We start from the raw sequence: 26,894 nt of genomic DNA, 5'->3' as shown, positions 1-26,894 counted from the left end.
GTTACTTTAATACCTTTTGTAAATATAATAACTTTAACCCTAGGAGCTATCATTTCCTTTATTTCTTCATCCTCCATTGCCACTCATGTTCCCCATGATCAATAGTTAGGTGGAACTTGCTTTTCAGTTTCAGAGCAAATCTCTAAAAGTGTGTTAGATCTTGGAGAAGTAATGTTCTATATATACCCTAAACTGTTACATGTTGACCTGCATTAAATGAACCCATATTCCAGAATTCTAGGCTATAATTACTTGGTTTGTAAACTACAGTTTTACTAGGATTGATAATTTCTCTATTGAGAAGAATGATCAGTTCTGTTAAAGGAATATTAGCTGATTTTCCTGTAGTTGATCAGTATATCAGCACATGGGAGGGTGAAGGGATATGCCTAGGGCTATAAGTGAAACCCGAGGTTTTAGCCTAGAATTTTAATGTTTCATGTTTTCCCTTGAAATCCTGCATTTCTAAATCAATATGGTTATGTCATTTAAAAATTTACACATGAATTTTAATGTAACAGATATTTTCTGTGGAAAAATTTTATCCTACAATTATTTCTATCATCTAATATCTCAGAAAAGAGGCAAATGAAACACTATGGCATTTACACGATTCAACAGTAAAATAATGTATTTGTTGGCAATTAATTTAAACTTTTTAGCAGTATTCTGAGTTTCATTCTACATTTTATTTTTTCCTGTCCCCCTTATGCTATTTATGAAATGAGCAGAGGCACCAGCACAGCACGCTGTTGCATGAACAGCACTGTGGTAGGAACCTGCATGCGTAGGGCTCCGCGTTATGTCAGCTGGGTGGACTTGCAAGTCATCTAAACTCGTTGGTTTTCAGTGTTCTCGGTAATGTCATGGCCTCTTCTCAAATGAAAATACTCTTCCGGTTATATTTTAGAGGCATAGTTCTTTAGCATGAAACATGTTCCAGTGGGTAATTCCCATAGTCTTGCCACTCAGGGAAGCTTTAACCATGTACATTCCAAGCCTCACATCACCAGTGGATTGCTTAAGGAAATACCTTTCTTCCTTTTTTAGCTTCCCCCTCCACCTCCCAAGTTGCTGGAACCGCAGGTCAACATCGTCTGCCGCTATTATTATTATTAGCTGAACTGAACTGCAGTCAATCTAATTTGTCTCGTTAATCTCCTTTCTTTCCATCTTCGTAGTAAAAGAGAAACACCATTCGTATTTACCTATTTATCTGTATTTTATTTTCCCCTCTCTCCAATCCTCTATGCAAATATGTTTTGCAATGGGATTGAAAAAAGGAGTTGTTTTGGATAAGTAGGAAAAATGCCTTCAGAAACCTGAAGACATAATAATTCTGAGAGTTTCACACATATCCCAAGTGGCAGTCCCGCTGGAGTCCAGCAACATGGAGTCAGGCCTTTCAGTACTGTGAGCAACTTCCTGTCGGTGCAGTGTCTAAGGTGAAAGAGAACATTATTCAACAGCAATGAGCCGCTTCTCGTAACACCTAAAATGACTGCAATTTATTTTGACTCAAGAATGAAGCAAAAATAACTTTAATCTTAAATTGGCTTTGGTTTCAATGTATGACCTTATGTTAGCTATTTATATTTCTAGAGACTTTTTTTAACCACCTAAAAACTTCAGGTATCATAAGAGCTGATGTGAGGTCTGTTTCAAAACCTTGAACTCTATGATCATAATTCCACACTTCTTTGCATCTATTTTAGTATATCTGAACATCGGGCATTCTGTCATAAACAGATATGAAATCAGTTAAACAATGGTAGAATCCTGAATTAATCTTATTTCCTTCCTCAGTTGGCTGTTCCATGGAAAATTATTTCTACTTTATAAATTGAAAGTGAAGAAGAAAAAACACTTATATTACCTTTATCATTTTTAATCAAAAGAATGCATGAAATATGTATTTGGCTACTCTTCCTTGCTTTCCATCAAAGTGAATATGCAAATATATAATAACATATGAAAATATTAGAGAATATTTTTATCAAGATGCAAAGAAACCATCCTACTATGATCATCTTGGCCTGGAGGATGGCTCTTTGATCTAAGAAGTTGAAGTTTTTGGTGTTTTAAACACCTTATAGTAGGATCATGTATCCAATTTATGTTAAATAATCCATTTGCTTAAAACTTTCATAGAAGTATGAAAAAAATCTTGAGTATTAACTTCCTGTAAGATATAACAGTGGAAAAATCCAATACAATAACCATTGATTCACCTTCAATGCCCTTCTGAATAAGCAAAATTGACAGTTAATGACTAAGCAATTAGTTGATTAAGGAGTAGCTGGATGAATGGAAAAGTCTACCACCCTTATCGAGGTATTATTATTATTTGTTCCCAGATGCTCAAGTCAAATCGTGAAAGTTACCTTTATTTGTTTTCCTCAGTTACCACACTGCATTCACTAAAATGTTCCACTAAGTCTACTTCAAAGTGCGCTGTCAATCAAACCATTTTGTTACTACTTGATTTTAACTGAATGTCTATTTAAATTCATTGCCCATAACTCTGAAAGGACACCTTATAAATGTTCTGTGATGCTTGTTTCCATTTGACCTATTCAGATGCTATCTTTGGTCTCTGACCACTCTACACTCTCCGTCCCATGAGTCAGATTTGATTTGTACCCTTCACTGCTATAACCCACGGCCCTTGAACAGTTCTTGGCACTCAGTAGGCACCTGATATGTATTTGTCATGTGAACGAATGAATCCCTACTTCAAGACACCATCACCTCTCAGCAGGGCTATTTCAGCAGCCTCTCCCCGGCCCTTTGCCTCACACATCTTTTTGCTGAAAATGATATTCACGCTGAAGTCAGTGATCTTTACAATTCTACCAGTCATGCTAAAGCTTTTCAAAAGCATGCTCTTGCCTTTAGGAAAAAATCTTGACTCGAAACAACATCATAGAATGCTTAGGTAAGCTTCTCTAGTTGCACAAGGCTCTCTAGTTGGTCACCGCTGTGAGGTGGCCTTGCGGTTCAGTCACTGTTTAAACCAGCACAGTCCACCGAGTACTCTGAGCCGAATCGCCCTATCCCATTTGTGAGACCTAAAATATTGTCTTGCTTGTTGATCACCACCGTCACTCTATTGTTAATAGAAGCTTAAGGATAGCAGTACCCTACCTCCACTGCTGCCTCTCGGTTAATTCATTTGTACCATTATCTCCAAAATCACTTGAAAAAAACCAGCTGGATCGCATAGCATTATCCTCATTTTATCTTGAGACAACTGAGTCCTAATTGAAGTGACAATTGCCTATTTATTTCACCAAAGAACAAGTCTCTTCCAGGCACTCAATAGAGGTGTTACATGAATGACTGCAAATGTCCTCTGCCACCCACCTGGTCCAGCTCAGCATCCTCTCTCGCATGGGTTCGTGTCTCACTTAGGCATGACTAGTGTGCCACGTACATCACTGTACCCATAGCGCAAGCCCTGTGTCTGCCACAGGATAACAACTGGAGAAATGTGCATGGGAAGATTCCACCAGTAGCATCTACAGCAGATGCCTGAAGTCCTAATCCCTAGGCCTATGAAACTTGTCATATTCAGATTAATATCAGATACTGTAAAAATGCATCTCTACATGGAAGGTAAATCTGATAAATTGAGTCTCTTGCCATTGACTGAAGGAGATAATTGTTAGTTTTAGAAAACAGATTGATCAAAAACATTCTGAGATTGTACTCTTTGGAGTAGGAGACGTTGTAATGGTGTTTTATTGTTTTTGTCCAATCTTTTACTCTTCATTTTCCCATGAAATCCGTCTTGCTCTGTCTGTGTCCTTTCTGATCTGTGTCTCACACTCTCTCACCTCATGTTTCCATCCAAGCCTCATCTTTCATCCTGCTGCACAGTTCTTTGCGTAAAACTGTGGGAACTGGAGGCTCTGTATGGTTAAGAAGCCTCTGGCTATGAGAAAAGGGACACTGTGCTGCAGTGCAATTCAGCAACATGCACATGTGAAGTTTAAAGATAGCTACATGTGAAGTAAAACCCCCTCCACCTGCCTCTCACAGACTTCCAAGCCTCTTCAGATGCTTACCCAGTTGGAGACAGCTCTGTTTAATCCAAATTTGGAAATCTGGAATCATTCTACGAGTTGAATTTCAGTGTATTTTGAATTGATGAGGTGGTAAATGAGGAGTGGTTGGCGCTCCCCCTACCCTATGGTCTTCTTCTCAAGGTTAAGTGTTCTAAGAGTATTGGGCAGGAGATGGAGATAATCAGTAAGAAGACTTAAAGGGTGAGGTGCATCTAATGACACATGACCCTAGCATCGTCACGTTTCAGCCAGATGTTGAAGCCATTTTCCATTTACTTAAACTATGAATTCATTTAATTGTATGATTTTTAAAATTATGAACTTTAAAACTATTATTCCAGACAATGATTTTTCAACTTAAAATATTGCCTAAGCATGAATAATTCTGCTCTAATAAACTTGACTATGTGTTCTTACTAAATTCACATCTTTCCACTTTATTTTGTCGTAGGCTTACCTTCTATGCACTTGTCACCTTGTGCTTTTTAAAGAAGGAAGTGGGTTCTGAATGGATGGCACTTTCTAAAGCACAGAGCACCTCCCTCATCCCAGGACCCTGTCAGCTCCCTGTCTGTGGGACAGGAGGTTCTCCAAAGTGTTGAGAGTCGCCACATAGGTACTCCCCATGGCACCAGGCAAATGTAATGAAGCCAGTGAAAGAGCGTCTTTATCTGATACAAGAAAAAGTGCCCTCACATTTGTCAAAGACGAAGGGGAAAGGCTGGAGTAGTCCAGAAATGGCTTTCAACCCGGGCTGTCATTTGTAAAGGAGCTACACAGGCTAAACCTTAGGAAGTCACTTCTTTCTTTTCCTTTTGTACAATCTGAATTCAGCTCAGACTATCCTACTTAACTTGAGACTCTGAGTAACCTCCTTCATCGTTTTAGCGAAGAAAATGTCAGTTGCTTAGATTATTAGAATGAAGGCATGCTGTATATTATCCCCTATGGAATCTGAATAAACCAAGAACAACCAAATTGGCTTATGTGAGAAAACTCAAAATAATAAAATATTGGCAGCACACAAACATGCCATTCAAGTATTATGGAAATAAGCTAACCAAAATCACTCAAAAAACAAAATTAAACCCAACTTACTACATCGCAATGTCATGGGACTTTTAGTAATAGCTTGTAAAATGAAGGGCACCTTTAGAGTGGTAATGTAAATTTCAACAACCTAAACCTTGCCTTCGCAAAGTAACAATTCTCAGGAATTCCAAAGGAATACGTTCCTAATAAAATTATAAGCCGCTTTCCTGTAAATGAATTCTGCTGTTTCTGTCATGTTCAATTTTATCTTTGTTTTTGTTTTCTTACTTCAAAAGACAGCTTCAAATCCTCTTGTGTAATTAGGTGGGATTTAAATTGTAAATATATTATGGGGAAAATAATTAATATTTTGAGTATCTACTGTGCGCCAGGCACCTCATCACTTAAGCCTCATAACACTGCTTAAAAACTCCTCACTTTGTGAAGTCCCTGGGAGAGGCTTGGAGGCAGCATGAGACTTTTCAGTTATAAGTGAAGGAACTTGTAAGCAAAGGAACTGAAACATGCGTGCACGTCTGTCCATCCGAGTCCTATACATCCTGCCTCTGTACTAGTTAACCTTGCTTTCATTTTAAGGTTGATTTGGAAATATAACAGTTTATATAGCATAATTCATTAAGCAGTGTTGTATCTAAGGTGTAATATCTTAGTGTACGTAGCACAACGGCCTCTATCTCAGGGTTCTCTGACATTACCTGAATATGAAAGGAGACTTTCTGGAGGTCTGCCCTGAAGTGACCCGTCATCTTTCAGCCTGGCCTGTGGGACTGGCTTTGGTGCCTTCTTGTACTACAGCAGGGTCCTGAGCTAGTAATACCCCTGCCAGTGCTGTCTCTCTCTGGCCCTGTGGAGCAGGAAGCCATCAGGTTCCCCTTCTTCTTCTTCTTTTTTTTTTTTTTTTTTTTTTTTTTTTTTTTTGAGGTCCTGCTTCTCATTCTGAGGACCAGAATAATGCTGGTTATCACTGTACGAATTTCTGACATGATGAGCTACTTTATTCTGTTCATGCTGCTGAAGTTCCAGTTTGTTTGCCTGGTTCTGCCTACCGTGGCGTCCGGCCTTTTACTCACTTCCACTGGGAATCCTTCTCCCTGCCCCACCCTTCTTTATCTGCAAAACTTGTTGAGGTTTACTTTTTGGTTTGTTTATGGTACTGAGGGTTGAGCTCAGGGCCTTTGCACTAAGCTACATCCTCAGTTCCCCCTCCTCTTTTACATTTTGGTACAGAATTTCCCTCAGTTGCTAAGTAACCCAAAATCTATGTGGGGCTCAAACTGGCAATACTCCTGCCCCAGCTTTCCAGAGTGCTGGGATTACAGATGTGACACAGATGTCCTGCTCCTTTAGTATTTAACCTCCTCCAGGAATCTCTCTACCACATCCACCTGCATACGCTACTTCCCATCATCACACTATAATATATTGATCTGTCTCTAGGTCCATTTTATAGACAGATATGCTGGAAATTCTGCCAGACCAATATTCTGGAAACTTCCTGAGAGCAAATTTGGGTTGAAGATGGAGGATGTGAAATTATTCCAAATTTTTATGCTAATTTGGTCTTTCAAGTTCATTCAAGGCATTGGTAAATGTATGACAAAAATGAAAGTGGGAAGATGTGAATTTAGTGAGAAAATGTAGTTAAGTTTGTTAAAGTAGCAGTGTTATTTATATATTGCCACAGATTTCCCATACTGTATTAATGGTTTCATGGTTCTTCAATACTGCTGTATCAGTGCTCAGTAAAGCTTTGCTTATAATAAAATGATGACTTTATAATCCCTTCAAGTAAATTTAAAAACCTTCCACAGTGAAAATTCTGTCTAATTCCTTAGGAACTCCTCTATATTTTGCAATACATTTCAGAACAGCTCATCAAGCATATATGAGATTATGGTTATACATGTTCTACTAATCAAAAAAGTATGCGATAAGGTAGAAATCAGTTCATATTTAACAGGTACCAGTATATCTGAAGACATTATTTAAAGCCTTAGCGTTTAGAAACAACTGCTTTGTATTCATGACCCTTTGTACTTAAAGATTTTACCATATAATTCGCTCCTTCTTAAAGGTAGATTCTCTAGGTTTGGAAGCTCGAAGCGTTCTGTTTGTGGAATGTAGTAAGCCTGCGGTCCACTGGGGGCTTGCTGGATGTGCATAACATGCCTTGGTCACTTCGGATCCCTTCCCCGCCTCCTGGCTCTGTCGTTTGTCCCTTGTCCATTTTCCCAGCTCCAAAGCGTCTGCTTTGGAAATATGCTTGGGAACAGCTCTTGAGCAAGCAGAGGAACAGGTCTCTCCAAGGTTGGATCCTTTTGGCCACAAAGAAAGCAGACACTTGGGAACGCAGCCGCCCTCCTCTGTCCCCTCAGCCCCAGTCGCCCATCCCCACGGATCCGTAAGGAAGACATCCCTTTTTCAGCCAGGAGCAGCGGGAGGGGTGCAGGGTCAGAGCCTGGGTGCAAACCCCACTCCACTTCTGAGCAGGCGAATGTCCTGGTGCCCGTTGCCTCGGCTTCCGATGCCCACAAGCTGTCCGTGTCCGGCTGCGCATGCATTGAGCCCCTCTAGATGCTCCTTAGGAAGGATCAGGTGCATCAGGCTTCTTCCCGGTCCCAGCCTTCCTTCCCTTTGCCTGACTCACAGACAAAGAATTGTCCGTGAAGCTCCAGCCAAGACTAAATCTTTACTCCCGTGGGGAATGGCAATCATGATACGGATTTGTATTTTTCTCCACGGCCTGTGTGATGTGCAACAATGTGCTTCGCTTTGTGCATGCCTGAAGGTGCTCCTGACTCACTCTGTGGGTGCAGCAGTCACAAGAAAATCTGCCACAGCAGAGCTAAGCGTTGCTTGACGTGAAGGCTCGGCCTGGAAAGCGGTGTGTGCGACACTGATTGCTCTGCTTGCTAAACCATAATTTGGCTGGGAGAACCAATTTTGAAGAATTTCTCAAGAATTCTAAAAAAGGCAAATTTCCAGTGAGTAGGCAGGTCTGCTGACATTTGATAATATCTAGTTGTCAGGAGGTTTTAAAAGGTACACATGCCCACGTTGATTCCTGGATTTAAAAAAAAAAGAAAAAGAAAAAGAAAAACATCCAGTGGGAGTCAGGGAATGAAAACTAATGATAAAACATTTTACAGGAGTCTCATATGAGACCGCGTAACGGTTAATGTTTACAGTGCTTGACCCGAATGGGATTGGTTAATTAAAGATGTCACTTGGGATAAGAAGTGCTCAGAAATGTTTCCAAGCTTTTTTTCTTTGCTTTTTTCTCAGTTAATACTAAGCCCAGAGACTGTAGGGAAACTTCCATGCTTCTGTAAAACTGAATCTATTTTCCCTTTGGCTTATTGTTTACTTAACCACAGGTCATTTGTTTTGGCAGGAGAAAATGTATGTGTTCACTATCAAAAGGCCTATGCATTTTAGCTCTCTTTTATTGCTTTACTGTATTATTTGAGAATTTTTTGTGAATTGAGAAAAATGATGATTTTTCACTGTATCAAGGCTTCTCTCAGCTCCTGTGATTTTAGTTTCCATACCTTAAAGTACATATTGAAATTAAATTGCTTTATCCGATCACATGCACATTTTCCATTAATAAATCCAGCAGAGTTGTTTGACATAATGCACATCTGTGGAAAATAACATATTTTAGAAACAGCTCTAAAGATAACTGAGTCTGTGAAAATGTCATTTTAAAGATCTCAAGTAATAGCAGTTGTCTTGTTACACAATAATAACAGTGTTTATCGGGATTGTGAGTTATGCATGCGAGGGGCAGTGCTCGTCGTTTTTGTTGTGGACCTTCAGTTTGTTAATCTACCCTTGCGTCACCTGCACAGGACAAAGCCCAGCCACACCCCCTCCTGTGCCAGCACTGCAGGCCCCCACACCCGCTCCTGCCGCACCTGGTCCTGAAGGTGAGTATTTCTCTTTACCTCATTTTCTACTGTAGACAATTTAGAATGTAGAACACAAAAAATAACAACAGACGTTTTAAAATAAAGTATATTTTGTGTGAGTTTATTATGTGTGAAATATCATTCACTTTTCCTGAAGTTCCAGTTTGATCCTTCTTAGAAAGGGGAAAAAGTTTCCCCTCAAGATTTGATATTGACTACTTTTAGCTGTTAGAAGGTGACTGGCTTGCTGCCCTGGAAGTCAATCTAGAAAACATAGGGGCTAATACAAGGGATAGGCCTTGAAACTCTTGCATTTTTACCTCAATTTAATTGACCTTCTGTCTGAAGACTCTGGTACCAAAGTTTCTGATTTTGAATCCAATCTCACCTTTTACAAACACGCTACATTTGAGAAGTTACATCGATTTAGTGTTCATGAATGTTGTCCTCTCTAGTACAGAAAGTGAAGAGCACTGACCTGTGAGTATGAACATGTGTACTTTCTCGTGTCTATGTATATAACTCATGCATTTACATATAGTCTGTAAGTGCTTTTGTACAGTTAGTAGCAGATGCTACTGCTGCTAAGTAGTTCTTCAAAATAGGATGTTCCAAGAACAGAAAAGTAAAATGAAGTCAATGTAATGATGGTCATTTTTTCTGGAAATCTGAAATCTTTTTTTAAGTTTTGTTCATTCATTCCTTTAACAATTATTCATTAGGGGCTGGGGATTTCGCTCAGAGGTACAGTGCCTAGCAAGTGCAAGGTCATGAGTTCTATTCCTGGTACAGGAAAAAAAAAAAAAGCCACAAACAATTATTCATTAGATCAGGACCACGGGCTCATGTCAGAGTCTTAGTCACTTCCTTGTTACTCAGAGAAATGCCCAAAACCCTCAGCGTAAGGGAGGAGAGGCTTATTTAGCCCAGTTTGCTGTGGGCTCAGTCCAGCGTCAGCAGAAGTACATGGCGGAAGGTACGGTAGAGGAAGCTGCTCACCCAGGGCAGCCAGGAAGTGGGGGGGGAGGGAGGACGGAGGGACAAGAATCCACCCTGCAGGTCACCCCTTCTGCGACTTGGCCCCTCTGCCTGTGCTCCACCTCAGAAGGGCACAGTCAGCTACGGACTCATCCATGGGCCAGTTCACTGATGAAGACAGCACCCCCTGACCCAGTCACCTTCCAAACACGTGAGACTTTTGAAGGACATTTTCAAGCTAGGCCAGAGCACACACACTGTCCAAGTATGGGAATTTATAGATTAATAAACACTTTCTCCCATGCCCTGACTCATTTACAGATATAAAAACACAAATAATAAAGCCAAGAAAAAAACAGAAGTCTTCCCCAGGTCATAGTCCCTTCCAGGTCTGGAGGAGTCACCTTTAACCTCTAAATCACAGCAACCTATTACAGTAGGTAAACGACTTCGTATGGTCCTTTACACAACTAGGATTAATTATCATTGTAAATGTTAAATAAATACCCCATGGAATTGTAAGTCAGCACTTACCGAAGAAAGAATGCTTTTGGTTGGTGACAGGGCACTGCTTCAGGGTAAAGTTCATGGGCATCTTGCTTGAAGACTGCACTGACACTGCTTTTTGAACATTTACAGAATTGTGTACATGTAGCCCCAGGTGTGGACCTGCTGTCTCTCACCTCCTCCAATCTCCAGTGCATTTCATTTGCACACACAGATCTTTCACTTATTTATTTGTCAGTGTGAATGCCTTGGGTAGAACAGACTTCTGCGTTCTGCTCAATACCCCTGTCTCCACTTCACCAACGTGCTCTCTTGGCTCCAGATATTGTTCCTGCATGTGAGAATTACATAAAGACAACTTCCTCTTGATGTGACATTTCTTAGGTTCCTGACCAGTCTTGTTCATTGAGTTATCTTGAGTGGTCATAACAGTTACCCCAGACAGGTCAGCTTACACAGTGTGATGTTTCTCACAGCTATGGAGGCAAGCAGTCCAAAGTGAGGGTCCTAGCTTAGCCAGGTTCTGAAGTGGACTTTCTGCCATGTTGCCATCTTACTCTTCCTCACTGGTGCAGAGCAGGGCAAACCCAGGAGGCCTTCAGATCCATAGTCCAGGGCTCAACCCCATAACCCAGTTGAGACTTAATCAGCTGCTTCACTTCTCCATTTCCCACGCAGTTCACAAGGAGGTTCAGCTTTCAACACACAGATTTGTGGCAGGGACACATTTATTCTATGGGGCTCAGCAACCTGTAAACTTAGTTAATAAATAATTAAAGCTGCTTAAATATTTACCTCAAACAATTAAGCTTGTTTAAATTTTCTCTCTGAGCTACAAATGACTTTTCTTTTCCATATCTGTCACTTATGTTTTTGAGCAGCACACATTCTCAGTCTTACCATCTCTGCATGTGTTTTGAATTGCTGAGTGAAATATTTTTAAAAATCTTAACTATTCTCAAATTTAAGAGTTCACACTGAAGATAACAACAAAAACTCTTAGCAGTCTCATGGATGGCTACTATCCTATGTCATTTACCTAAAGATTGAGCGAGTAGTTTAGAGCAAATCTAACAGAATTCACTCCAAAAAAGAAGGAGAGGGAAATGTAAGAGTTATAGTCCTTTTGACATCTGGGCTTTCATAGCTCATGTGACTAGAGATAATTTGACATAAAATCACCAACTGACTATCTCCCCATCGACATGTTCACAAGATAAGGGGAAGGCAGCAAATACTGTCCTGTAACTGTAAATTTCATCAGACTCTAACATGATGGACATAAATCAAGGAGCTCAGAGTCTCCAACTTGAGGCAGACTTTCATAGTGAGCATATTCAGATATTTGGAGCCAATTTATCTCCTCGCACGCAGAACTTCGTAGACCTCCAAGTAGCAAATGTTTTGTCTGTTACTCTGTCATCTGGCAAAGGTTAAATGGGATGCTTAGGTTGGGGCGTTGCATTTAAAGAGTGATTTCACCTGACATTTCATTCTAGAATTCGGTACTATGTTTAAGTGAATAGAAGGACAGCATTTCTAGATGAGGAGTCTTCGGTAGTTCCATCGGCTTTCAGTGTGCCAAGAGGCACAGCTCCCGCACTGAGGGCCAGAGTGTTGAGCACTGAGCAGCTTGCGAGGCGTCCACATTCTCAGGCGACGCTGAGATCACGGGCTTTGTCAGGGTTGGCAGATGTGCCGCCTCTGACTTCATTAGCATAATTGATTAGGAACTAGGACATATTTAGTATTAATCAAGCTGTTTTTAGTGAAGTTGATTATACCAGTTCTCTGGATGCACTATTTTGGTCTGGAACTTCCTTAGAACTAAGTTGCAAGAAAACGGCTTTATGTAAAAAGGAGAAACCTAAAAGTAGCACTGAAATACGTTACTGGATTTGAAGAACACCGGTCAAATTGTACGAACTTAAAAATGTTTTAATTTTAATGTTTGTAAAATGTGCAATTTATATAGAGGCTCTATTACTAAAGAGTTTGGAAACAATTTAGAACTTTATCAGTAGAAAGCTACAAACACATGAACCTTGAATGGGTAACAGCACTCTATGAATCCGTCAGGCCCTGGAAGGTCTTCTTTGTGTTTTCATGGAACTTTCAGAAATGGTTGTCTCACCACGCATTCTATTTGTGGAAATATCACTGTGCTTCTTATCTCAGAACATTTATTAGTGCCTTGAAGTTATGTCAGACCTTCCTCAGATCCTCACTGTTCACTCCCATGATGTGCTTTGTGCACTATAATAAAGTTTTCATTGTTTTGAACATGTGAATATAAAGAGAGTAACTACATATTGAATCACTTGTTTCCTTTGACCCCATAGTATATTTTTTATAGTATATTTGCTTAGGAAAAATTGACTATAGTAACTTTAAATAGACCTAACCTAAATAATCACAAGGAATCATTTTTGTCATTGTTGTCAGTTTGTTTTTAATTTTGGAATTGTTTGAGGAGAATTAACTTAAAAATGGACCTAACAAATATAGCACTAATTCTCATAATATTTCAAAAATGCTTAAATTTTGATACAGAATTAATTATCACTAAGGATGAAAAGCCCAGACCTTTATAGGGCTATGTAACAGTGACCCACGTATTACACAAATAGAGCAGTGCTGTGTGGGGTGTTTCCTCCTAATAAAACAGTATTTTGTGGTATTTATATTATGGTGGGTTTAACACTTACCACGGGTGTGATTTTACCATCAAATGTTGGTCAGCATTTCCACTAACCTCCCACCCAAGAACTGTATTGCTTGAGAAAGACCTGCACTCCTTTGCTTGGACTAGGTGGACAAACTCAGTCTGTGTTGCTCAGGCCCCGTTCACCAAGAGAGGCAGAAAATCTGTTTCACAAAACCTCCTGCTCAAATTCCTCCTAGTTATCTAGTGACTGGGTTAAGAAACTCTTGGAGCCGTGCAAGGGTCATGGCGCTCCGTACTTCTCAGCGCTTTGATACTCATCTACTGGCCACAGCTGGTGTGCTGTGAGGGGGAGGCCCAGGCGGAGGAGGGGTCAGTGGGGAGCCTGTAGGGGACGCGGGCCAGTCCCTGGCTGGTGCTCTTTTCCTCTGCTCTGCTTCCTGACTCCCATGAACTGAGCAGCTCTGCTCCACCACGCACTTCTGCCATGATGTTCCTGCCTTGGAGCCGGTCAGCCACCTACTAAAGTCCGGGGAACTGAGAGCCACATAAACCCCTCCTCCTTTACATTGTGGCTGTCAGGAGTTTTATACCAATTTGCAAAGAGTGGCTGAGACACAGATGTGGGAGGAACAAGTCAAATTACATAGTAATCAGTTATCCAATCTTCACCAATCAACTGACTTCTTAGGATTTCTGTGTCTCACTTTGCAAACCTGGGGACTTGACCTGAATGGTTCCTGAAGGTCCTCTCAGCCTTTGTATCTGTCCCTTGTGTTTCTGAGGCTCTTGGTAAGGAGCTACCTTAACAACAAAGGGAAGCCTCTGTGCTTTGCGTAGGTGTACACAGCACTGCAGAGCTGTAAGGATAGTTGTTGCTCAGCAGGGATGTCGGGTTTGTTCGGGCAGTGAGTAACATTATGAAGCACTATAACTGAAATGCAAAAGTGAGTTGTACAGCTCATAAAGGCTGTAAAAGTTTGGGGGAAGATGAGATATGCATGAGGCAAGGCTATGGAGTGAAACCACTAAGAGCAGTATCGGGTCATAAAGAGTAAGTTAGTTGGATTTATGCAGATACAGAGGAGAAAGGAGCATCATGCAAAATTTAATATAAGATAAATTTTTACCATAGAGTGCAGCAGAGGACAATGTTCTACAGGAGCTAGTAATGTTTTATTTACAATTCTATTAAACCAAGAAGTTTATCACCTTAGCTCTTCAGTGAGATGGATCCTGAGGAGCCGAAAACATAAAATAATAAAATAGAAATTTGGCCTCAGTTCTTATTCCATTAATTCTATGACACATAGGTTTTATTGAACTTTAGGCCAATATAATATTTTTCTTTGTTTTGTGATGAAATGAAGTCACATGTTTTGGTGCTTTTTAATGAACTGACCTTTACTTATAGTTTTTGATAAACTGTTTAAAGCAAACTACTTTTAGTACCTACTTAACTCAGAAAGTTGCTAAGGGGAGTAAATGAAATAATGCGTATAACAACTTAACTCATTAACAACTAGCACAATTAGGCACTCAGCCATTCAGTTGCTGTTATTATCATTATGGTTTATATCAGGTAATTTCTTACACAGAGAGTAAACCATTAATTTTATGGTAATTTTTATTAATATCTATAGAAGATAATGATTTAATTGCATTTATGACATTGGTCAGTATACAGGAAACCCATATTATTTTTAGTACAGGACTGGGACCATATCCTGAAAGACTCTGTACTCATAGCTAAAACATTTACACCTCCTCATAGACTGTGAATAGCTTATGCCAGTAAACAGACAGTGGTGTGATTCCATTTCCATGTTAGAATTTGTGGGCTTGAAAGATGAAAAGATAAAATAAACTTAAGAGGCTACTACTCATGGGGAAAATTGTGCTACTCTTGTTCTAAACAACCACATTTGCCCTCAAGACAATTCCAAGCAGTGAATATGATGTAATCATTTTATAGAAAGAACAGAGAAATCAAGTAAATTGCCCAAGATAACACAGATCTAAAATTGGCATAATTGCACTCGGAATCCAGGTGTCTCCTAACAAGTCACAGCCTACTTCCATTATCTTAGAATGGCAATTAAGTGTTTAGGGATTGGCATAATTGCTGAAGTTCTATGAATGCCATTAAGAATCAGGACAAGTTTAAAGCGATAATCATGAGTTCAATCTGGGGCTTGCTGCGTGTATCAGGGTCCCTGGAATACTCAAATATGTGATGAAGAGAGCTTTGGACATGAAATACTTCTAAAAGTTCTGTAGGGTTATGGGGCTGCACCCTGGAGTCACACTAAGCAGAAAGCCCTTATTAGTCCTATCCCGAAAGAGGCAGACAGTGGAGATGGAATCATTCACAACCCCAGAAAATCTTCTGACCTTAGTAAAGAGATGCCTAAATGGATCATCTGAGCACTGTGTTCTTCAGGAGGGAAACTCACCTCCTTCCACTGTTCTTAGTGCAGCAGAGGGGAAGCTAGGAAACATGTGCCTGGTAATCTCTTCTTTCCCCCGTTCTTGTCTCCTTTCATGTTGCACCCACAGGGCAAAAGAAACAGCACCAAGCTCTTGGGGGTTGGGTGATACAATCCGTACGGGTTGCAGTAGACATGAAATCCGGAGAGAAAATAGAAACTCCCACACTCTGGGGGTTGAGCTTGACTCACATGTGTGGTCATCTCTGATGGACACCCGGACACTGTAGAGGAGTCTGAGCATACAGATGAGGGAGACAGACACTAGAGTCATAAACTTAGCTCTTCTGCAGCATTTCCTGAAGTATATTATAAGGAACTCCAGATACATGACATTCTTGGGAGGAAAAAGATTGTCATGGCAAAATTTTTGGCAAAATATGTCATATGCCTTTGTTGAACATTCACAACACACACTTGTATATTAAAAATCCAAGAAACCTGTATTTAAAACTTCTGCTCTTGTTTTAAAACCCGCTAATTCCTATTTTCTTTTGAATCATAAAACAAAACCATTCCCCATAACACTTCTCAATCTCCTACTGAAGAGTGACCTCAGGAACACTCAGAGAAGGTTCCAAATACACTTGAACAGTGAATCAATGAGGATATGAGTCTGTTTGATATGCAGGGTGTACTCAAGAAGGAAAATGTGCAGACATACTGATTTAGTCAAGCTTCTCCAGAGAAACAGAATTAACCTTCTTATTGGACATGCATCTATATGTTACACTCTCTGTCGCTCTGTCTCTCTCTGTCTCTCTCTGTCTGTCTGTCTGTCTGTCTCTCTCTCTCTCTCTCTCACTCTCTCTCTCTCTCTCTCACTCTCTCTCTCCCTAAGAGAAAGATTTATTTATTTGAAAGGATAGGCTTATATAACTTTAGGGACTGACAACTCCCAAATTCACAGCACATGCAAGCATGTTGGCATCAGGGAAGAGTTAATCTTGAGTCTTGGGAGCATGGAAGCAGAATTCCTTTGGGGGACAGCAGTCTTTTCTCTAAAGGCATCATTTGATTGCCTGAGGTCTGCACATATGATGAAAGACAACCCTCTCTACTGAAGGTTTACTAAAATAAATGTCAGTCAAACCTAAAATATATCTTCAAGGGAGTATCTACATCAATCTTTGACCAAATAACTATTTCTATAGCCTCACTAGACTGATGCATAAAGATAACCACTTCAAACATCATCAGAGTTCAGAGTGAAAAAGCCAAGCATGCAAAAATATGAAAGATGAAAATGTCTAGGGGTTCAAGGTGTTCCAGAGCCTTTTAGAACATAGGCCAACCAGGTTAGATTTGTCCATTAGAACAGCATCAAAACCTACTCCTGCCTCCACATTTTCAGTTTTACTTATACATGAAATATCTGAGAAGTTTGAGTTAAAGTCCCCAGGAAAAGGCTATGTTAATTTCTTTAACCATGCAATGCCTGGGCTTCCTCACTGATAAGGTGTTATTTTTGAAATAGATGATCTCAAAGATCTATTTCACCTTTTAAATTGTATCATACTTCTTTATCTTGTTCATTGTTTCTCTCTGTATAGCAATACAAGTATTGTATTTTTTTTGTTTTACTGTAAACTAATCAACCAAAATTCAAGTAAAAATGAATTTTAACTTCTGAGACATACTCCTTCCTGTATTGTTGTTCTGTCCTTCATAAATTTTTATTTGTGGTGGTTTTACATTTGCAGAACAGATATAAAACAGAGAATTTTTGTATATTTTTCAACAAGTTTCCTGTAAGGTTGATATCTTATGAAACCTTGGTTACTTTTTCAAAATTGAGGAATTAACATTGATATAACACTGTTAATTGAACTATTTATGTTATTTAACTTTTGCCTTTGAATGACTTATAAAAGATATTTTCAAAAGCATTATTATTTACATAAGTGATAGAATCACAAATATTAACCTAAGTATTCACAACTTTTCTGCCCCACTCTTGCTTCTTAGGAATATTCTAGATTGGTCTGGTCAGCTCTAGAGTATTTGTGTTTTCAATGTAGGGAGGGTGAACAGGAGACTTGGAAGGTATCCAAAAGTTACAATAATTCAAATTTTAATGGGCAAAGATTAATTCCCAACAGAAAACACAGGATCAGTATGGTGACAAAGAGGTTAAAAGAAAGAATCAAGTGGTACAGAATAGGCTAAGGTAAGTTTTTCTTGGGGATTTTTAGAAGAAAAAATAGTTTTAGGGCAGTAGCTGTGTTAACAATTCCTTGGGAAGATCAATTAAGAAGAGAATCTAGAATGGGCAGGGGTAAGACTTAGAAAGCTCAGGAAACAACAGTAAACATGGACAGGGGTGGGGTTAGGTCAAGCTGAAAAGCTTCTTCAGAGAAAAGGAAAAAAATCCCACAGTAAACAGACCACCTACAAAATGGGAGAGATAATTGCAAGTTACACATGACAAAGCATAGTATCTTGTATATGTAAGGATTCTCAAAACTCAATAGCAAAAACAAACCCCTCTGGTTTTAAAAGGGGTAATAGAACTAAATAATCATTTCTCAAAAAAGTGATATGCACATAACTAGTAAGTATATAAAAAGATCAATATCAGTAATCATCAGAGAAATACAAATCAAAGACACAGTGAAATATTACTTCACTCCAATAAAAATGGATCTTATTAAGAAGACAAAAGATAACAACTGCTGATGAGATTGTGAAGGAAAGAAAACCCCTATGCTGGTGGGGATATAAATTGTGAAGAAAAGAAAGCCCTTATGCTGGTGGGAATATAAATTAGCACATCAGGTATAGAAAATAGTGTGGATGTTCATATCTATCTATCTATATATATATATAAAACTTAGTTTTTGAATGTGTATAACTAGATACATAGATAGATAGATAGATAGATAGATAGATAGATAGATAGATAGATATAATAGAACTACTATATGATGCAGTAATCTTCCTACTGGATACTGACCCAAAAGACATGAAATTGTTTGTCAAAGAGATATGTGGACTCCTATGTTTATCCCAAGAGTGGGGCCAAGGTGTCAGTCAGCTGATGAACAGGTAAAGAAAGGGTGGCCCGTGTACACACTGGAGTGCAACTCCATGCTCTGCTGTTTCACAGTCCGTTAGTATGGTTTCTTGCTCTTGGCATCAAGGGTTGGGACGGCAGGTGGAAGAAACATAGTAAAGGATACCATAGTCGAAATCAGAGCCAGAATTCTCTTAATTGCTGGTTCACAACATTTTGGCTTATATCAAGAAATAGATTTTTTTCCTGAATTTTGTCCTATAACAGACCTAAGAGTAAGCCAGAGATAAAATGCTTGAACATTTAGGAGCTTTTGACCTTCCAACTGCATTCTCAATTTGGAATCCAAATCGGAACCTGCTGCACCAGCAAGTTTTCCTCACAAAACATTTTGTATGAAAGAAAGGGTTTCCTCCACAGCTCCTGTAATGTACCAGTACCAGTTTCTTCCAGAACACATCTACATGCTATTTGTAACTATTGAATATAAATATTTTTTCCTACTATGCAAGCTGTTGCCAGTGACATCCCTCATCCTCACTATAACCAAAGAGGAAAGTGGCTGGATCTTCCAGACCACATGTGTTTTGGGCAAACGGAGTAAAAAATCCTGACAATTGTTCACTCAGCAAATAAAACAGGGATTCTTGCTCCAGCTACACCAGAGCTTTGAATGCAAACATTTTCATAAGTAAAATACACCTTATTAAGAAAGCAAAGGCAGAAAAATATGCTGCTAGTTTGTTTAACCCATGAGATATGATGAAATGTATGTAGCTCATCAGGTAAAACTGAACCTGAATATAACATTACAACTATCACAACTTGAAAATTTGAATTTTTAGAATGGAGAATTATTTTCATTTTAAGAGTTACTATCTATTAGGTATGTGTTTAAAAACTGAAAGTCTTCAGACTTTTAATTTTCTCCAATACACTAAAAACTTTTGGTAATTTTAAAGTCAAATCATATTCACAAATAACTATTGAGTCTTTCTAATTTGTTTAGCACATCAAATCCAAATTTCTCAAAGATCTGTTATAAAATAGCAATATCTTTGAAATGGTACTTTAAAGTATATTTTGACTTTGATTTATAACCAACTTTTTCTCTGAATACCAATAATTTAGTCATGAGAAGGAAAAGCTCAATTTCTAATGTTTCAGGCCTTCTTGACATTTTAAATGTAATGAAGTGCCTTCAAAATCCATTTGCAGCTACAGACAAATGTGAAAAGGTATGTAGATAGAATATGGGGAAAGTAATCTTTTACAAATAACATGATACTGAAAATGAAAACCTGTTAGAAAGAAATCCTGTATTTGTGTTTTCTTTACCCTTGTAAAAGAACACATTACAAAACTTTACAGAGACCTTGAGCAAGTAATCATCAAATTTTAAAAGGGTCGAAAGAAATTTTCTTAAGACTCCAAAAAAGAGCATCAAGAAAGAACAAAGAAGCAGCGTTGCTCTTGTTGAGTTATCCAGAGAGGCAAGTTGCTGTGGATGTAATTTTTCATTTGAGTACAAAACAAACGTTAGTTAGGTGTTTGCTTGCTGTGAGGTAAAGGCCTGAGTGAAAATAAAATCTATTCTATCTCTAGGTTGGCTCTGGTGTCTCATTTCTATATATAAGATTTGTCTTTCTAAGTATAGTCTATCCAAGATTAAGGCAATCATTCATCTGAAAGGACCTTATCATTTTTAAAAGATTTAGGAGAAATCTACCTCATACACCTGAAATATTAAATTTAATTCATATAGAATCTGTTTTGCAATGTTGAATATATTAAATGATCTTTCTGTCTGCATTCCTTTTTGAATAGCAAATTCAAGTGAAGTTCTCAATTTAGAGAACTTTGCTCTCACAGCAATCTAACTATAGTGTAAAGTGAAGTCATCTCACAAGGTTCCTGTCTTCATTATTTCATGACTTCAAGAGTCCCAAATAAAATCAGAGAGAGTTAGGGGAGCAATGTTTTACTGAATTCTCCCCCCACTCTTAGTGCTCTTCCTTACAGCATGATCACAAAATCCAGTCATCTAATTGATGAACACTAATTACTGCCCATCGTCACAGTCCCCTCTAAACCATGACTTAGAATCATGAAACTTCTCTGTAGAAAACCTGCTAGCATCCCCTGGTGTTAGTTCCTGTGAAGTGGGAGGTTCACATCATGAACAGCAATATTTTGCTACAGCTGCTCTGGATACATCTCATAGCTCTTGCCACGAAGCTTTCTGTGCATCTGTAGCATGCTCCAAATTCAAGGTCTTGGCAGATACTTTTACTCTGCCAAAAATTGTTTGTCTCTCATTGGCCCAGAACCCTCTCACTTTGTAAAGAATCTCTCCATTATTACTCAATAAGAATTATTTACCCCTGTTTCACACTAACAAAAGAAATACTGCCTCTCACTTTTGAATTTTCTAATTCTATGGAACAAGTGTCATTTTAGTAAGGTTTGTCACCACCTGACATTAGATAGAGACAGATAGATAGATAGATAGATAGATAGATGATAGATGATAGATGCATATTCAGTCTAAGCCTCTAAACTGAACTTTACTCTTCCTCTAAAAAATTTAAACCATATCAAATGCATACAAAAACAATAATTATTTACCACTACACATTTTTAGGTTACCTATTATTAGCAAAATTAGATAATCAATGCAAGATAGTGCATATTTCATTTGGAAAAAAGCAATGAGGAGGAGAAGAAGAACTAAAATATATTGCACTGTCTCCCTACTTTTTACGATTGGAGACAGAAGACCTATTACTTGCCTTTAGTTTCATAAGACAATAGCTACTAACTCCAGCAAAACTCAGACAGGAATCCACTTTGCCTCCACTGCAGTACAGTGCACATCAAAATATGCTTATTTCTACATAAGTACCCTTTCTTTGAAGTTTCTCCATTAAAAAATACAAACAGTGACTGTGGATATAAAAAAAATAAGAGTGTGCATTTACTGAAAGGGTCAATTAATGTCACACCTAGAACAAGTATTAAAGATGGCATGTGGTCAGCTTTTTTGTTGTTGTTTTTTGGGTTTTTTTTTTTTTTTCAGGTACCAGGAATCGAACTCATGACCTCACGCTTGCCAGGCAGGTGCTGTGCCACTGAGCTAAATCCCCAGCCCCTTGGTCAGCTTTTTATCATTTGTAAAATATCGTGGAAGTGGCCATTCCTGTCGTTGTATTTTGAATATCCACTGTGTTCCAGGTGCTTTAGCACACCCCTCCCTACTCCTCACAATATCAAGGTAGGTTTTATTAGCACCATTTTTCAGATGAGGAAAATGAAATTTGGCATGTCACAGAACACTGCCCAGTGTCACAAAGACAGAAAGGACCAGGGGCAGAAATCAGACCAACGTCTCCAAGGGCAGCCCCATGTTTTCTCTAGGAGCCCACATTCCTCCATGGATAATACTGGGCATTCTGACAGTCTCTCCTGTACTTGACCTTATCAGCTTGTATGCAATGGTCATACCGGGAGTGGGTGCAGGCCAACATCTATCACTCCAGAGAAGCAAGGTGGCAGTGACACGAATGCTGGAATGCCTCCCTATGGAAGAAGCAAGTCCTACTGACTTGACTGGAACCAAGAGGTCACCAACACTGGCCAGAGAGAGAGGCAAAAAGGGGAAGAAGAAATCCAAAATGATTTGCATTTGTTTCCTTGCTTTGCTAGGAATCCATATCTTAGAAAACTTCACAACTATAACTAACTATTGTGTGTTTTCTGGCTTTGAGATAGCATAAAAACATTGAAAAGGAAGAGAAAAGCTCATTGTGATGGCTTAGAAAGTAGAAAAGTAAGTCGTTTAATTTTTCTGTCATCTCACACTAACTTATACAGAAGCTAATAACATATTTGTGGGCTCAAAGCTTTGAGTTGTTGGGAGGATTTCCCTCTCTTGGCCAGGTTTTCCTGTGATCTTGGCCTGACGGAGCCAAGGACTTCATTTCAGTGTGTGTGACACTGTTATCAGAGAAAAGTGATACGCTGATACGCTGACATCTTGAAGGCACTATTAACTGCTGCCCTCTGAAAACCAGTGGTGTTAAGTGCTCTGATCTTTCTCTAGCTGCTGCAAACATAACAAAATGAACTGAAAGAGAGGAGAAGGAGAAGCAAGAGGAGGAACAGGAGGAGGAGGACGACGAGGAGCAGGAAGAGGAGGAGGAATTGGGATGTGTGTGCCAGAGTCCTGCAGGAAGGGAGGAAACCTTTGACTCTTGAGGGAGAAAAGTATCAGGCAAAAGACTTTCCATCAAAGGAACATGGTTACTTTTACATCCAGGAAGGCTCTAATTAAATTGGTATTTCTTTCGTAAATGAAAAATGTAATTCCACTGCTGCCAAATCACCTACAGAACACAGGCAATCGTGCTTGAAGAAATGCAGGATCTTCAGAAGTTGATGTTTGAAATGAAACTCGCTATGAATAAAGTAATGACAGCTTAAAGGTCTAATTCATAAAGGTGTTATTAAAGTATATTATTTATACCTGCTTTCTGGAAGCTTCTCTTATTCACCACTTTCACAGAGAATGGCTGTAATGTCTGCAGGGTATATAATGGAAGCATTGATTCAGTCTGAGCTACGGCGAGAGTATTGTATCACCACAGCAAAATCCCAGCTATATTAATTTAAAGAGTAGAACTTACTGTGCAAGAGCTTTCCTTTTAAAAATTGAAAAGAATGTTTTCTACCTTTTGACCTCAGATATCTACTTTTACTCTTCAATGTAAGATGAACTAATTGGCCCAGATTTTGAAATGTAATGTTTATTCATCTATATTATGAAGCATAGGGATCTGGATACTGAGTTGTGATCTTATTGTGATTATGGCATTGATATTTAACGTGGGCTTAGAAATATATGTAATTAATCTGTAATTTAATGAACCCCTTTCTTGATTCATGATATCAGATGGCAGTATTTGAAAATGTCTATTCAATTCCCTGGCCTATGCATTTATTTAGATAAGATGAAAAATTCCCTGTTACATAAAATTGGAATGTAATGACACTTCAAAATATTATTCTGAATTTTGAAGATGATATGCATATTATAATTGCCTAAACTTTTAGCAAAAGGCAAAGTGGATTTGAACTGGTTTATTTCTAACTCTAGAATTAGAAAACATTGACTTCTTGCCTCGTACTTCTGATTGGAGGAGCTGCAGCGGGACACTGCACACACTTTCAGATGAAGTGTGAATATATTTCTCCACAACACTAGATTGTCTAGAAGTCATGAAAAGAGGCTCTTTATAAATTATACTTCCAACACTGAAAGTGTCTTTGATCTTGTAGGTAGAAAAGCTCTATACCTCAGGGAATGAATTAATTCCTATATTTAATCAGATGCAGTCATTAGTAGACAACTTAAGCATTCATTTTAGCACTGCACATTGAATTTCTTCAGCATAATAACAATCTTATCATGGTTCTGGGTAATGGAAATCTTTGAATACATCAGCTCCTGAAATGACAGACAAATGAAAAATGTCAAAGAGAAAGACACCTCAATATAGTGTAAATAACACTAATAACAAGAGAAAAAGATCAGTCGGTACCCAACATTAACCCTCTTATTCCTGCTCACAATGCTAGAATCACCGAACATTCCATTTCAACCACTCTGTCCAAGCACAATGTTATTATTATTTGAAATAACTATGCTCACCAGCAAAGTGTCCAAAGATGTCTGATTGCCTTATGATTGAGGTGCGTCTTCTCTTGAAGTTCCTGCTTTGCCCCTGAGACCAGGCTTCTGTAGATTTCTGGAATGGGGATCCTTCCCTGACTTTCAGGGTGCCACACAGCTCTACATGCCATCAGAGCAAGTGCTAACTCTAGGTGCAAATACTGAGCACTCTCCTTGATACAGCCACTCAGAAAGGGCAGTGGAAGTCATGTCCCCAACACATTGCCAGACAAATGTCACCAGGCTACACATGCTGGTAGACAAGAAGCAGACTGGAAAAACATCAAAATCAAAATATAGTTTCATCCATTGATTTAATTAAACTGAGTGTATGAAAACAAAAGCTGAGTCTTTCAGCTTATGTGTAGTCTCCTTCTTAAGAAACTGTTCTTCGGGGACTGGGGATTTAGCTCAGCGGCAAAGCGCCTACCTGGCAAGCGCAAGGTTGTGAGTTCGGTTCCCGGTACCGGAGAAAAACCAAAAAAAAAAAAAAAAAAAAGAAACTTTTCTTCATTCTCTCTATAAATATCCCACATTAGGTACTAAACAAGTAAATTTTTCAGCTTTGCTCATAATCTAGGAACAACATTAGCAGCATACAATTTTATGCTTTTACAGTGAGCCCACAACAGTTCAGAGAACTTGGTGAATATTAGCCAACTTTGAGAACGTATTGTCATTTTACAAATGAAGAGAATTCTGCCTGGAAAGGTATAAACTGTTGTTGAAAATCACGAAAATGTCTAGGAGCTAAATCAAACTCACCAATGCTTCCTTTCAACCTTGATTTGCCATGTGTACTAAATTTTCCTAAAGAAAATATTTCACTTTTCTTCTCTAGAGAAAGAAGATGAGAAGAAGAAAGAAGAGAAGAAAGTTACTTCTGAAACAAAAAAGAAAGGTAAAGAATTTAAAGGCTATGTAACACATGAACCAATGAGTATCCATCCATTATGCTACTGGCAAAGGTTGTTTTCTAGGGAAAAAGTTCTCCTAAGAATTTTATTGTCATTACTGACAGTGTTGGATTTTCTAAATATTCTAAATAAATTCTATATAAAATATTCTAAATAAAATAAATTTCTAAATAAAATTGAATTTGAAGTTTTTACTTATGAATGTCTGGTTAACTTTTATTTCCTTAGGAATGGCTTCTCAATTTTATTTAATTTATTATCTCTCTTGACCATCTACATGAATACAGATTATTATTTCATTAATTCAATTTGATAAAGAGGGCTGATTATTTTATGTACTAAGAAGAGAATATGGGAGTGACTTGCTATATCTGTTTTATTTTTTAAACTGGTTGTTTTCAGATAGCTCGTCTGATGTCCCTAGATTTTCTGAGATTATCAGTGCTTCTAACATACTTCCAGTGACTTGGGAGGTCAGGGGGAAATTCACTATATTCCTTTTAGTATATTTTTAAAAATCAGTTCACTTCTATCATAATTAATAATGCCATTTAATGTTTCCACTCTTATGAAATAATTTTTTCCCTTAGAAATAATATGTCCCTTTTGGAGTGAAAGCAACTAGACTGCTAATCTGTTCAGAAAGAGCAAGCTTTCTCATTTATGGGTCAATTACATGCACCCTGAAATATGTAAGCATTAGAAGGTAGAGGCTTATCTCTAATGACTAATGATGTTGAACATTTTTTCATATATTTATTTGACATTAGTATTTCCTTATCTGAGAAGTGTGTGTTCATCTCAGATGCCCATTTTTGGATTGGGTCTTTGAATTTTGGGGGCCTCTTTTTTTTTAATTCTTTATATGTTCTAAATAGGAGTCCTTTGTCTGAGGGGCAGTTGGATAAAATTTTCTCCCAATTCGTGGGTTTTCTTTTTACTCTGTTAGTGATTTCTTTCAATGTGCAGAAACTTTTCAATAAGATGAGATCCAAGTAGTTGATTCTTTGAAGTTTTTCCTGTGCAGTTTGGTTTTTGTTCATGATCTCCCTGCCTACCCCTTTGTCTTTGAGAGTTTTACCTACTTTCTCTTCCAGTAGATTTAGTGTTTCTATTTTGATCTATAGATCTTGGATCCATTTTGACTTTAGTTTAGTGCATGGTGATAGATAGGGCTAGCTTTAGTCGTCAGCACGTGGAAACCCAGTTTTTCCAGCACCATTTATTAAAGAGGCTATCTTTCTTCCAGTGAACATGTTTGGCCCCTTTGTCAAAAATAAGGTGACTGGGTGTGTTTGTAGCTGTGTCCGCATCTTCTTATGTGTTCCATTGATCTTCAGGTTTGTTTTTTGCCAGTACCATGCTGATTTTATCACAGTAGCTTTGTAGCATAATTTCAAGTCAGGGATTGTGATGCCTCCTGCCTTTCCTTTGCTTCCTAAATGTTTAACATTATTAGTCATTCAAGAAATGCAAATTAAAAGAACATTGAGATTTCTCTCACCCCACAAAGCATGGCTATCATTAAGAAATCAACCAATGACAAATGCTGGA

The 26,894-nt window shown here is 38.5% G+C and overlaps 1 protein-coding gene across 1 annotated transcript in view; it reads left to right on the top strand.

Annotated features, from left to right (window-relative positions):
* Positions 1–26,894, top strand: part of Trdn (triadin) — a 302,783-nt gene that overhangs the window by 131,021 nt on the left and 144,868 nt on the right. Inside the window, exons 10-11 of the mRNA XM_005389153.2 lie at positions 8,978–9,055; positions 25,265–25,324. Of these exons, the coding sequence (XP_005389210.2) occupies positions 8,978–9,055; positions 25,265–25,324 (138 nt within the window). The remainder of the gene's footprint in view (positions 1–8,977; positions 9,056–25,264; positions 25,325–26,894) is intronic.

The sequence above is a fragment of the Chinchilla lanigera genome, unplaced genomic scaffold (genome assembly GCF_000276665.1).
Source record: "Chinchilla lanigera isolate Chin_1 unplaced genomic scaffold, ChiLan1.0 scaffold00035, whole genome shotgun sequence".
NCBI lineage: Eukaryota > Metazoa > Chordata > Mammalia > Rodentia > Chinchillidae > Chinchilla > Chinchilla lanigera.
This window is presented reverse-complemented; position numbering and strand designations above follow the sequence as displayed.